This window comes from Dunckerocampus dactyliophorus, chromosome 1 (assembly GCF_027744805.1).
Source record: "Dunckerocampus dactyliophorus isolate RoL2022-P2 chromosome 1, RoL_Ddac_1.1, whole genome shotgun sequence".
NCBI lineage: Eukaryota > Metazoa > Chordata > Actinopteri > Syngnathiformes > Syngnathidae > Dunckerocampus > Dunckerocampus dactyliophorus.
In genome coordinates this window covers 45,194,205-45,208,534 of record NC_072819.1, presented here as the reverse complement: position 1 = coordinate 45,208,534, position 14,330 = coordinate 45,194,205, and the positions used below count along the sequence as shown (strand labels likewise).

At 41.9% G+C, this 14,330-nt stretch overlaps 2 protein-coding genes across 2 annotated transcripts; one reads left to right on the top strand and one right to left on the bottom strand.

Moving 5' to 3' along the window:
• Nucleotides 1-106: 106 nt before the first annotated feature.
• On the bottom strand, nucleotides 107-13,863 carry kiaa2013 (KIAA2013 ortholog). The gene is made up of 2 exons (XM_054792098.1): nucleotides 12,588-13,863; nucleotides 107-9,740 (listed from the first exon to the last, which is right to left on the bottom strand). The coding sequence occupies exons 1-2, from the start codon at nucleotides 13,543-13,545 to the stop codon at nucleotides 8,881-8,883; spliced, it is 1,818 nt and encodes a 605-aa protein (XP_054648073.1). The 5' UTR covers nucleotides 13,546-13,863; the 3' UTR covers nucleotides 107-8,880.
• LOC129189918 (polyhomeotic-like protein 2) lies at nucleotides 195-6,168 on the top strand. The gene is made up of 7 exons (XM_054792110.1): nucleotides 195-531; nucleotides 1,143-1,305; nucleotides 2,442-2,520; nucleotides 2,811-2,922; nucleotides 5,156-5,276; nucleotides 5,420-5,654; nucleotides 5,751-6,168. Exons 2-7 carry the CDS (start codon nucleotides 1,168-1,170, stop codon nucleotides 5,903-5,905), a joined length of 840 nt encoding a protein of 279 aa, XP_054648085.1. The 5' UTR covers nucleotides 195-531; nucleotides 1,143-1,167; the 3' UTR covers nucleotides 5,906-6,168.
• Nucleotides 13,864-14,330: the final 467 nt, after the last annotated feature.

Genomic DNA, 14,330 nt, shown 5'->3' with positions numbered 1-14,330 from the left:
AACAATAACAGAATAATCCAATGCATTCTCGTTGGTATTTATAACAGTTTGACAAATAAAGTCAATAGTGCAAAATAACTATACAAAATAAAAACGTGTAAACAATTAGTCAGTATAGTTGAACAACACAACAAAACAAGCACATATTTGTGAAAATAAACATGTCAGAAAACGGGAAAATATCGATCTCAACGAGCTAGTATCGATCCGACAACGATACTGCTTTAATATCAATAATATCGATATTTGAATCGATCCGCCCACCTCCATCGCACACTGCCTGAACTACAAGAAGTGTTGTGCTTGTGGAGTGTTTAAAGAGTTGCGTACATGTTGTATTTTAGTTCGCTTGGAGCTATGAACAGTTAGAAGCTATGAAGTGATGTGCCTTTTAGCTTTGGCGGCTGTTTTGGCGGCGGGGGGACGGTGAGTGAATGAAGCGTCGGTCTCAGCACTTGAACAAAGGGTCTTCTTCGCTCGAAGTCACCATTGTTTTGCCCGGAGAGCGCCTCTTTTCCAAGTGGTCCAAAGGTGGGTTCGGACGGGAATAGTAAGCCAACTCCTGAGTCCTTGCATCCTCTCAAGTGACACAGCCATGGAAATGTCGACTTTTAATGCAGTGGAGCTCTTAGGAGACCGCACATGCGACTAGCCAAACCTCGTAAACATATTAACACCGGTGGGACAGAACGCTAGCTCATATACTTCTTTCATACATTTGTGTACTAGTAGGTTTATTCGTGACGACAACTAACGACTGATGTCTTCCGCTAGTTCCACTCTAAATAAACACAACTGAATCTGGAAAGAACTGCAACACAGACAAATGTTTACATATTCGAATAGTGGCAGAAAGTACACCATGTACATGCAATTAAAAATATGCTGGGTTTCACAGCAAAAAAACAACCCCAAAACACTCACCTAATCATTGCTTCCTGGTAGATTAAGAAAGGCATTTTTCATATGTAAATCTGAATGAAAACAGTCACGTAAAGCTGTTGATGCAGATTCTGTATCACCAGTGCATTCACGTGAATTGAGCGTTCAACTGCAGCGTACATTCAGATCATGAAAGGTTCTGTTTCCTCCTTATATGTCTAACTAACTAACAGCTTTTGCAATGATGTCTGTGTTGGTAGGTGAGGGGCAGCTGGTGCTCCAGTCATGACCCCTGGGAATGGTAACACAAACAGTAGCCAACACAGAGGACAGAGCAAGCCAATCCAATCCCTAGTTAAGTCCCACATCCTGACCCATTTAATAGAAGGCTTTGTTATCCAGGAAGGTGCTGAGCCTTTTCCGGTGAGTATGCTGCACGTCACGTGCCTCTCAAGTCACTAACTCGCAAACACACCATTTTTGATACACTATGGTCAGTATTAAAGGTGACACGTTTTAAATAAGTCTCAGCAGTGTGCTGGAGGTGTGTTGGCCAAAATCTGACCGTGATGCGGGAATTTAGACATCTTAAAAGTGCTTTTGGTAACTACTGAGAACGTGCCGTTTTTGAATGTGGTGGCGTTTAATGTGTATTCAGCAGAACTCCAAAAAGTGCTCTTGTGCTTTTGAATTTTGTGGCTTCACTCTATCACTGTTTTTCAAATATATACTGTATTAATAAATCATGCCGTTTTGTGGTTGAATATGGCTTATTATTAGTGAGGGAAAAGCAACAGCAAAATGTACATATTTTTTGCTAAATTGAGCATTTTCAAGCATAGTAACTAAACTAAACTAAAATACAAATATAAGGCATTCAAAAGATGCGATATGTAGTACTCTCCGCTGGTCACTAGGTGTCAGTAATGTTACTGTTATGTTCGGTGAGACACAGACTTGATTGCCGGAGCAACAGGCTTTTATTGCAGGTTTGAATTATCTCACAACAATAATCCCTAATAAAAACAAGAGGCTACTGTTGCAGTCTTAACACACGCCAAGCTAAAACTCAACCCTGATGTGGCTGAATGACAACAATTCTGCAAAGATGAGTGGGCCAAAATTCCTCCACAGCACTGTAAGAGACTCATTGCAAGTTATCACAAACGCTTGATTGCAGTTGTTGCTGCTGAGGGTGGCCCAACCAGTTATTAGCTTTAGGGGGCAATCACTTTTTCACACATGCCCATTCTCCTTAAGAAAAAGTTTCATTTAAAAACTGCATTTTGTGTTCAGTTGTGTTGTCATTGACTAATATTTCAATTTGTTTGATGATCTGAAACATTTAAGTTTGACAAACATGCCAAAAAAAAACTAAATCAGGAAGAGCACAAGCAAAAAAAAATGTTCAAAATGTTAAAAAAGCGACAAAATCTTGGCTGAATTGGAGTGTATGTACTTAAAAAATTTTTTTTTTTTTTTTTTTGTGAAACATGAATATTGGATGATTAAGAATGGTACCATTTGCAAGTAGAGTTATTTCTTTTTCCTGTCTGCAGGTGGAACGTCCTTCCTTCTCAGTAGATTGCCTCAGGAGACACACGTCCGACTCAAGGATGAACGGCCTCTCACCAAAGGGTAAAGTGATTTATTGATTGGTTATCCAGCGTAAACACAGTGCGTCTCACCTGGAACTCTTGTCTCAGTCATAACCCAAGTTGTTAAAATGATTGACATTCTCGTGCCTACCAGCACACCTTCAGATGCATCCGCATTTGCGGCTTTTTTGAAACGAGCACAGACGAGCACAATGGGACATTAACTGGAATTCAAATAATTGTGCTAATGGAGACAAGAAAACGGGCTACACAGTAATAACGGTGCATCTTTGCTTTGTGCATATGTCTCATTGTCTTTTCTGCTCTCAGATTTAAAGTCTCAGCAAGAGCCCACGCTGACCTGTGAGCTATGTGGCAAGGTGGACTTTGCATATGTCTTCAGAAGGTCCAAGAGGTTCTGTTCAACAGTATGTGCTAAAAGGTAATATGCAATGCGGAACTCTGTCTGACGTCAGACTACACGTCTTGAGCCCCATCTCCAAATGGTGTTATGGTTCAGATATTTTTGGTTGCCTTTCCATTGTAGAAAGGTGCCAAAATAATAGATCTGTACCAATTCCAGCATACATAAGACACGGTGGTATGGCATGGTAGTGGTAGGGTGGAGCAACAACAGGAAGCATACAAAATGTGCTATTTAAAAAAAAAAAAAGTGTGAATTACGGCAGGACTCAGCTGTTGACTCTCCCGCCTACATTTCCTGCGGTAGGAACACATGCCACGTCCCAAGTTTACTGTTCCAGACTGTGCCACTTGGAGGAATGTGTGTGGATAGTAAGGACAATTAATCTTTTTTTAGTCGCCTTCCCTCCTGTCTCACAACTGTGTGTTAAAACCAGTTATTATCCCAACTTTAAACGTTGAACTAAGATGCTTCCTCCCATGGAAATGGCTGCCACAAAGTTATTTTTCTAACTCCAGAGAGCCATCGGGTCCACCATCGTGCTGTTACTACCTAACTGTAGTACTAGTGCTGATTAATAATGCTGGATTAAACCTTGTCTATGTCATTAGCTATTGTCACTTTGTGGGTATGCAGTAGTATCCCGCATATTGCGGTTAATTACTTCCAGTTGCGATCTTGAATTTCAAGAGTGAAGTAGAATGAAAGTGAATTTCCACGAAGTAGGATTCCTTTATTTGTAATTGGAGTATTTTCATAGCTAGAGCATAGAAAACCTGTTTATGACCTTCTAAATACGTTTTTTAACATTAGAGCGCTTTAGACATGAAACAACACTCATATTAGGGATGTCTCGATCCACATTTTTTGGCATCTGGTCCAATTTTTTCATTGTCTTTCCCATCAAATCCGGTACCGATGTGCTTTTTAAAAAAAGATAATAAGCATTTGATATAAACATGAATTCGTACAATTGAATATAGTTATGAAAATAGCTCTTCAAATCATTAAAAATAATGCAGCCAAAGTATTGCTGAATTTACTTTACAGCATGACCAACAATATTGTTTGGCTTTTGTAACAAACCTCTTTATAAGTCAGGGTCCTAATCCAATAAAAGATCCGATAAAAGTCCATTCAATAAAAGTTCAAATTGGAAAAATGGGCGTGCAAAATACTTTTACTTTCATTTGACACTAATTAATTTGTGGTGTGATTTAGAATATATGACTTTTTTTTTTTTTTTACAAACTCTTCAACGCAATCGTAATTTATTGATGGTCCCTAGTATAAACAACCAGCAGTTAGGGCAGCACTTCCGTGCGAGCTCCCCGCACCATGACACAGCAGTCCGGGCACATTGAGGGGGAACTACCGCTGAAGCTACGGGTTGTCGCACCTACCGTGTTGGAGTGCGGCCCAGATTTACGAACGTTATACGACAACCGGATCGGCCCGATCTCGTGGCGGAAGCCGATATTGTCCAATCTTCAAAATACAGCTCGGGGCATCCCTGACTCATATTCACCTTTAAACACACATTACCCAATATCGTATACATAATAACAGAAAATAAGCAATCTAATACATAAATAAGGCTCATGTGTGTTGCTGTAATTGTAATAAATATATAATAATAATAAGCTGATTGTTAGTTGCCGTGGGTTACGGACGCAACAATAGCATGTGTTAGGCTTTATTGTGCATGTTTTGAGATCATTCAAACCTGCAATAAAGGCCTGTTGTTTTCCGGCGATCAGGTCTGGTGCTTGTATGTCTCACCAAGCATCACAGTAACATAACTACACCTCGTGACTAGTGTAGAATACGACACGTCATCCCAGCGTCTTTAAATGTGTCTTCTGAATGCCTTATATTGGTATTTTAGTTCATTTAGCCATTTTTTAAGCTTGAAAATGCTTAATTTAGGCAAAACGTACAAGAGATACAAGATACAAGAGAGTTTTATTGTCATGTGCATAGTAAAACAGCAGTTATACCATGCAATGAAAATCTTATTCTGTTCATTCTCCCAAGAAAAGAAATAAAACAAATGAAAGAATAAGAACATAAGAAACATAACATAAAATGTGCTTAAATATACATATCTGACTAAAAATAGGCCTTATTCATGATGATTTAATAATGAATATATTTTTGAAAAGCCGTGATCGAGGGAAGGCTGTAATCTAAAAAGCACATTAAGAGACTTGAGTTTGAGCTAAGCTTGTTTCCACTTTTTTTCTCGTAGATACAATGTAGGATGCACAAAAAGAATGGGTCTCTTCCCAAAAGCTACCGTGGAGGACACGAAGAAACAAAGAACACTGAATGAAAACCACAAAAACTACAATTTGGAGTCGAAAAACAAGGTGGGGCTTGAGTCAGATGATTTATGTTTCCACAGTGTCTTTTATGTCATGCCTTCAATTCCACTTTTGCGTTAACTGACGTTAAAGATCAGTCATATTTTGTGACTAAAGAAGCTGTGTCGATGACACGCCTGTGTTTCCAGACCTCTGCCTGTGTGCAGAAGTCTGCTGGTCACGTGACTCACCCTGCACAGGGAGAATCCAGCCAATGTTCAGACTTGACCAGCTATAATCGAGCCCCATCCCCCGTCTCGGCCAGCCAGCGGGTGCCTCAAGTGCAAGATTCTGAAGAGCGCACAACGCCTTTCGACTTTCTACCTAGTAACCCCGGCCAGTGGAACGTGGACGATGTTTACGTATTTATCTGCTCTCTGCCAGGTGCGCAACGCCCAAGTGATTTTAAGTGTATGAAGACACTTTGGACCATCGGCGTGCGCAGCTGTGCTGTAAACTCCATGTTCTCCATGCCTGCAGGTTGTCTGGAGATTGCTGAGGGTTTTCGTTCTCAAGAGATCGACGGTCAGGCTCTGCTGCTGCTGAAGGAGGACCATCTCGTGGGGGCTATGAACATCAAACTGGGCCCCGCGCTAAAGATTGCTGCCCAAATTAGCATGCTCAAAGACTTATAGCTCATCCCACACACTCTTTAGCTCAGGTCATCCATACGTCCATCTTCAAACACTGCAGCTTATCCCCACGAGCCTTACTTAAATGATTCATCGTACGTAACTGCCTTCAAGAAGTCTTTTTCTCAGAGCGGTAGAAAGGTTAATCCATCATTTGCTGTCAACTACTAAAGTGTATCAAGTTTTTAGAAGAGTACTCCAGGCCTGACTCCCTCAAAATGTTGAAACACTGAATTATGTTTTCATTTTAAAGAGTATCAACTTGTGTTTGTCTGTTTAGGTTCATGTGTTCATGTGCTTGTGTACCTACAAACCCTCAATCCTTCACCATATCTTGTACACTACTCTTATTGTTATTAGCTAGTGATAACATTGCTGCAGGTCATGTTTTCAAGCGGTGGCGGAAATATTTTCAAGCTTTGCGGTTTTGTTGTAGGGGTTTGAGTCCAGGCATTTCTGTCAGTGTTCATAATGCATTAAGGGAGTTTAACTCTTCAGTTAAAAAAAAAAATCTAAATTTGAGCGTGTTTTTTTTATGCATTTTATTAAACAGAATATTTTTGGATTTGCGTGTGAAGTTGAAATTAAATACTGATTATTCAAGGCAGTAAAGGACAGTAGAAAATGATTTCCAGGGTTAAGGTTTTAGTTACACCGGCGTATTGACTTGCAGACAACAATTCAAAATGCATGTATGCATATAAATGAATGAAAGGGAAAAATGAACATTTAACGTCACTTGCACCCTAATTGAAGACGTGATTGTTGACAAAGACAGCGATGTGGTAGCGAGATCAACACGGGGCACCACCTTTGTGTTTTGCCATGAGTCATTTCTTGAATTCAGCAGTGTTTCTCAAGTCTCTGCATTTCTTTTCATCACGGCTGCAAAATAACTCAAAATGGAGCCAAAGAAAGTTGCAAGTGCCAGCATTTGATCAAGAAACCTTGAGGGAAACCTTAAATGTTCATTTTGTCTTTTATTCATCATATGCATTTCAAATTGCTTTATGCATGCAAAACTATAAAAATGTGTTTAAGTCAACTGCTGTTGACATCATAGACCGGCGACAGAGCTGACCTCTACTTCCTGTGTCCATGCAGTAGCAAGCCAATAGGATGTTAACAAGGCCATAAAATGCATTAACTATTTTGACATTATGCATGCATTTTTTAAATCACAAAACGTCCTTCCTTGTTAGCATCCTATTAGCTAGCTAAACAAAATGGGAACTGTAGGTCAGCTACGTTGCGTCCTCCATCTGTCATCAACTGTTGACTGTCAAAAATGTGAACACAAAACACATTTTTATAGTTTTACATGCATAAAATTCTAAATACACATAAACGATGAAGGGGATAAATGAACATTTACTGTTACTTTTACTTTCATTGAAGACGTGACTGTTCCCAGAGACACTAAGTGGCAGCGAAAACCACCGCCGCCTCCCCCTTTTTAGTCATGTTAAGAATCACGCCTTCGGCGACAGCAAAAGTAACGTTAAATGTTCATTTAGCCCTTTCATCATCATTGAAATGTATTCATATGCATTTCAAATGGTTTTCTGCACTTTACAAAAACATCTAGTGTTCATTTTTGTCTTTCTGGAATGGATTAATTGGATTTCTATTATTCATTGGAAAAATTGATTCCGTTAACTTCCGTTTCATTTAGAGTCGGACCTTCTTTCATGAATGAATGACACTAACCAAGGTTCCATTGTGTAAGGTTTCAAAAAAAAATGTCGACGTACTCCGCCCAGCCACAACATGAGGTACGCTAGCAAAATCTGAGTGGATGTCACCAGCTAATGAATGTGGTGATACTGCTGTGGCCAGTTGGTGTACACGTTCATTTGATTTGATGGATGCTACACGTGTTAGAACAGTACATTTTCAATCAGCCGCCGTGACTGCTGGAGACCCGCTGAATAAGCAAGAGGGGGAGATCTGATCTGATGGCAAAGAGTGATGAGAAAGCCAAACAAGAGACAAGACCAATCAGGTGATTTCTTGTTAATTTAATTGAGTGAATCATTATAAAACATCAACACACAGGAAAGAAATCAATCCAGAGAGTTGTAGCAAAGTGGCCAGCGGGTACACACAAGTTCTGTAAGGACGCCTCAACATGGAGCCATTTTACATAGACAACAAATGTATAACACTTTCACTATGCAGTCATGCGCGTTCCCACGTGGTTTTCATTTTCCAAGTGAAAGTAATCTTAGTCAGAATGCATCATGTAACTTGCTGAAACAATAGTGCCACGGAAAAGAAAATTATATTAGGTCATGACTCCAATTGGAAATGAATTTAGCCTGCAATACATATAATATCCTGTTCTCCAGGTGGATTAAGAAGGCCAAGACGTCATTAAATAACTTCATGGACAGTTGTGGTTCAGGTTAGTTTGCTCGTTTCTTGACTGTAACGGGCACTTTAGTTCACTTACAAGTCGCATGCTTCAAGTGCATCTGCTATGTTTGCTATGACTCCAAGGCCTCTTACACGCAAAATCTGATAGAACCTCACAGCGAGGCGACTTGAAAACACTGTGGATCTCCCAACTCAAAACTGCAGAATTAAATAAATGTATAGTGAACCTTATCAACCAATAACTTGTGCTCCCATTTAAGATCCTTCTTGATTTTAATGAAAACAATTTAATGTTAATGCTAAAATCCTGGAACGGTCCTTTTTTAAGGAGGTGGTGTTAACGTCCAGGTTAGCATTGCTACTGTCGATTTGTCACCATATGATATTTTGAGAAGTACACAAAGTGCATTTAAACAGATAGCAAACAAAAACAATCTGATTGTAGGTTGAGCTGAGGAACTGAAGAATGGAGCAAAGGGCTCTGCAGCAACACACTTGTAAGATGGGAAATGCCTCGATCTGTGCTGCCACCACTCACACACAACTAAAAAAAAAAAAAAAAAAAGATTTTCAATGATTTATCCTGCAGTTCAGTTTCATCATACCTTGCTCCTGAAGAGAGGCTTGGCGCCAGGACCACAGTACTCATTGTAAATGAGCTTGAAGAGGAAAAGGTGAAAGAGCGTGATGAGCGAGGCTACACTGAACCAGAAGAGGAAGGGCAGACCCGGGTACCTGTTGGCCATGTGCTCCTCGTGGGCCAGGATGGCCTTGAGGTGCAACGTGTGGCGCAGGTCCTGCAGGTGGCGCAGGTCCGTGGAGATGTAGAGCAGCGGGGTGATGGGCTGGGTCACCATAACGGGGAATGTGTGACCTTTCACTTCTGACGTCAGCTCTACAGGCTCGTTGAGGCAACCCGCCTCGCAGGCGTACAGCTTGACGGGCTTCTCCTGCGGCTTGACGGACACGTGAAGGAAAGGCTTGCCCTCCACATCCAACAGAACAGCCAGGCTGATGAGGTCCTGGTTGTAATGGATCCCCCTCAGGGCATAGCTGTTGTGCAGCACATCTGGATCAGCCTGGAACTGGAGGTGGTTTTCAGTGAACTGAAGTCCCCCAAAGCTGAGCACCATGCCCTGCATGGCTCCGTGCGCCCCGGCTGCCACCAGCACCTTGCAGCCTCTCTTCTGCAAAGTCAGAGTCCAAAGCGTGACCAGTTGCAGGATCTGAGCAGTGCTGCTCACCCTCTCGGGCCACAGGTTCTCGGCGTGCATGGTGGCGTGGCCGCTGAAGCAGTGGTCAGCATAGTTGAGGCTGGATTCCAGACGGGCGCGATCCTCACTGCTTAGCCTCCGCTCCAACAAGGGAGCCGTTGAGGACGCCAGGATGTAGTAGAGAGTGGCATTTACCGTGCGGCTCGATGGCGTGTGCGAGTCGGTGATCTTCCTCATTTCCACACCTGGACAAAGACGCTAATTAGGTCAAGCAGCAGCCTTGTTCAGCGGAACCTTGCAAGTCCAACACAATCCGTTCCAGGATGCAGACTTTCTGTACCATGATCCAACCGTCACCATTATGAAACCACCAATAACTGCACAGCCAAAATTTTAGCTAACATTTATAATCAATTACTCCGCCGTTAAATATTCTGTCCAATTATTTAAGTTTTGTCATTTCAATTCTAAGATTGTTTCTTGATTAATTGCATCCTGAAAATGCAAATGAGGCTCAACGGCGTGCCAAGGTAGACTTGTCTCAAATTGTAAAGCACGTTTATTTATTTATTGGCAACAAACCGTGCAATACAGCAAGTGTATTTACCAAACAAGACCGGTGCAAAGTATTCAGAATTCAAGTATACAGTTTAGTAGCAACTGTAAGTTGCAAAACAGCAATACAGCTAAATGTTGTTCTTTGTACTTTTCGACTGAGTGTAAAGGCATCATTCATGTCTTTGTTTCAATGATATGACACTGCATCAGTCGGTTCACACCATCGTTTACTCTTCTTGTCGTCAGGAAGGCCCTGAGCGAAAGCGTTTTGTTTTTTATAAGTGTAGACATGCTCGCTTCGTGACACACTCGTCTCTACTCTGTGTTGGCGCTTGAGATGGTACAACAAATTAGTCGTGTGTAGAAACCAAACCACTTCCACATTACAGAGTAGGCCAGGGCAATAAACTGTAAATGTACCAATACCGAAATTTACTACGATAACCGACATCATTTTTCCCATGTTGATAAATTTGGTGATTTAATAAAAAAATAAAAGTATTTTTTGTCTGTTTTGACTGTGTGTGCTGGTATGCTATGTTCATTCCCCTTTAAGGCGAGGTACAGTGTGTGTGTGGTCACGTGACTCCACCCATCCACAAGACGAGAAACAGACGAGGGAACGGGTGATGGTTCAAATGAAGCGGCTGTACAGCGCCAGCACTTCACTCGCTTACGCGCCTACAAATAGACTGTGCGAGTAGAAAACATAAAAAGGGCGCACACGTGCGACTACGTTTTTCGACCCTTTCATTCGCATTTTGCTCCTGAAATAAGTCCACACAAAGTGAATCAAATTAGAGGAACATTTTGGCGCATCTCTATAGAAATCTACAAGTCTACTACTACTTTTCTTGGCTCACATCGGCAACTCGTGTTGACGCGCCGTGACTCGTGTTGACGCGCCGTGACATCTCTGAAGTACAAGCTGCCCTCGCCGACGTAGCTAACGAGCTATGTTATCAGTTGGATACGGGCGTGCTGACTGCTCTGTGACGTAATATACTGCTTTCCCAATCATGCGCTTTAAAAACACTTTGTTTTGTATGCATCGTAACGCCGCTCCCAATGATACAAACACATGACTTGAAATATTTGGCTTTTAAAGCCTTTAAAAAAACAAAAAACATGTACATCATGACCAATTATGCAAAACTGACAAGTGACAAAGAGCAAGATAATAAAAACATTATAAAAGCGTCTCTATAGGAAACCATGATTGGTTTGCTCTTCAAGGATTCCCTGCTTCATTTGATGTCACTAATAGAAGGTCACATGGCTACAAGGACATGTGAAATTCTCTTTTCATTGTGTAAATGGTCATTTTGATGATGGTTATCTATGCAGTGTCTAAAGCCAACACGGCACACACATATCGGCAAATAACATGACAATGGAGTCTGGAATTGAATAGAATTGTTAGCAAAATGAGAAAGTCACTGTATTATAAATGGTTTTATTATTATTGGAATATATTACCTGACATGGTCGTGGTAGGTTGGGTTGACATCAAGGCCGTTCTTCTTGTGCAGTGTGGTAATTAGTAATGTAACTGCATGACACGTGATGCCAGTCATGTTATGTAGCTGTATGTGTATCTTAGTACACGTGTGTACAGGATGTAGTATGCCATGGTAGGTACCATGCATTCACATTTGTGGACCGCAGTCCTGGGGTGATTTATTTTCCACAAAGATGATGTTGAGCAAAAGAACACGAAATGCAAAGTCAGTCTGAAAACTGGCGTAACCACCCAAAGCACATTATGTGAATGGAGCGTTTTGGGCGCTTTTTGGAGGTTTTTTCAGAAGGCTTTATCGCCAAAATGGGTGCGTCCCATTACGTGCATTATACTTCATTGAAAGTAACATGTGCCAGTTGGTCAATAAATCAACAAAAAGCATTTAATTTGCATTTCCTGCAATTATTTTCAGATGGCAAAGATATATAGTGGTCGGGGATTTATCCTGCATTTATCATTATCGAGGTAAAACTGCCCAATTTATCCTGATATTAATTTGAGGTCATATCGCCCAGCCGTGTTAGAGGTACCTCCCTCCCCGTTTGGCAACACTTTCTTCGTCTGTAGTCTCTGCTTCTCCTCCACCTTCAGCCATGCTCATTTTCTCTTTTGTTGTGGTGCACGTGAGGCGCCAATGCGTCAACACAGCGCAGTTGCAGGAAAAACACGCCATCACCTCTGCTTTTTTCCCCATTTGAAATGATCATTTCTTCCAGTATAAGTCATTCTCTTATTATTGGAAGAATTTATACCGGTATAGAAATATTATCACCCAACCGCAAATCCATTTTTACAGGCATTACACGGCATAATTCACAATGAATGTGGCTGTCGTTATTTTCATGTCATTTCTTCACCAATTATCATTTTAAAACACGAAGGCGGTGTCTGTCTGCAAATTTCGTTCACGACACTGCCTTCATTATTAACTCGCATCGTTGCGTTATTATAACGGGTGAGTCTGCATGTAGTCGATAACATGATGAACTGCAGTTATTGCAACAACGCTCACCTGAAATGAAGAGGTCCATCCAGGCTTGTTGGTGATCTATGACCAGATCATCCACAGTAGCCTTCAGCAGCTCTCCCAGCTCTTTTTTGGCTCCATCGCGGAGGCTCACAAAGGTCTCCTCCAGCTTTGAGGGCTCGATAGGCTCTGAAGTCCTCACCACAGACACAATATTGTCTGTGTACTCAGTGTTGGGAAAAACCTGGATTCTGCTGTTGAGCTTCTTGGTGACCACAACCACCAGCACCATCCGGTTCTTCTCTAAAGGCACTCTCCCCGAAGAGAAGACTATGTCTTTGTCCTCCACTTTGTCTAAGCTGGTGGAGAACTTGCTGCCGAAGTCCATGGGTTTGGAGGCGATCTCAAAGGTAGCTGTCTTGTCAGAAGGGTTGTTAATGTGGATTCTCTGAAGATAGACGTTGTGTCGACTCCTGTGGGCGATAAACTCCTCTCTGATGGTGACACAGCCCCGGGCTGACTGCGCCGCCGCAGGTGAGACACAGCGGACTGACAACACAGATCCTTTCCGGAACCACATCATGGTAGCCCGTGCTTCCGTCTGCTTCCCCTGGGGGTGAACACCAACTAATGGGGAAAATTCTGTCTGATGGACCGGAGCTGAACCGGGCTGTGAAGATGACGCGACCCAGAGTTTGTTAGAGTCAGTGTCAATAAGAATATGGCCGTTACCTGATACAAAGGGTGTGTCAAGTTGTTCCTGAGATGTGCTGTATAAACCCTCTCCACGTTCCACAAGATACTTCCACCTGTGGATTTCCGCCTGAAGACACAGTCCAACCGCCCCGCCGGGCATGCCCGAGCCACGAAAGAACCTCCAACTGCGCTCCGCTCCAAGGTACCAGTAGAAAATGAAGAAGACGAGCAGTCCGATGAGAAGTCGCCTAGCCCAACTGCTAGATAACAAGCCAGGTAGCCCCTTCAGTCGTTGCTGTAGCCACATTGTTTGTTGAAATGGAGTCCGAATACTTGAAAGTGACACGTTTATCCAGTAATAAAGTCAACGGCTGCTAGCATGTGAACAAAACTAACATTCTGTTCAGGCTACATTTGCTAAGCTACGTAGTAGGAGTGTGAAGAAAAGCTGTCGTTATTGTGCTTGCTGTCATCTTCATCACAAAGCTAGTACGACACTCACCGATTACGTTACATAAAAGGTCATTTGTTTTATGTTTGATTTACGTGACAAAGAAATAATTCTTGACAAACAACAGCGCCTGACACTTCCGCTTTGTACAACTGTCGCAAAGCTACTAGTCGTAAAGTTACCCGGAAGCTAGTAATTCTTCCAGGTAAACATAATATCGCCATCTAGCGTGTCGGAGAAACCCGTCATCATTGTGAAGATCACCAACAGGGAATTCAGAAGTGCACTGCTGAAACAGAGAAATAAGCAAAGAGGCACAAACGTCTACATGAATGAGCATCTGACAAAACGCAACACTGACATCGCCAAGAAAGCCAGAGACTTGAGGAATATATCAAGCTCAATGGAGGTCCAGAAGAAGCAAGAGTGCCTGTTGTCAAACATATCTACAATCTAGATACATATTAAAGATCATAGGACCACGACACAAGAAAATGGTGGATACAGCCGACAAAGACAGAACCATGTAGTTAGAAGGATAACATTCAATGAAATTTTACTTTTGATATCATGTGATGTAATTAATGTGAAGATTTTCTGTATGCAGCCCTCGGAGGGAAACGTATCGACACCACTTCATT

Excerpts from the sequence above, each read along its gene's own strand:
- LOC129189918 (XM_054792110.1), top strand. The coding sequence starts at position 1,168 with ATGACCCCTGGGAATGGTAACACAAACAGTAGCCAACACAGAGGACAG. Across the intron at positions 2,521-2,810 it reads GAACGGCCTCTCACCAAAGG|ATTTAAAGTCTCAGCAAGAG; the intron begins GTAAAGTGATTT and ends TTCTGCTCTCAG. Across the intron at positions 5,277-5,419 it reads ATTTGGAGTCGAAAAACAAG|ACCTCTGCCTGTGTGCAGAA; the intron begins GTGGGGCTTGAG and ends CTGTGTTTCCAG.
- kiaa2013 (XM_054792098.1), bottom strand. The coding sequence starts at position 13,545 with ATGTGGCTACAGCAACGACTGAAGGGGCTACCTGGCTTGTTATCTAGC. Across the intron at positions 9,741-12,587 it reads GATGGACCTCTTCATTTCAG|GTGTGGAAATGAGGAAGATC; the intron begins GTGAGCGTTGTT and ends GTCTTTGTCCAG.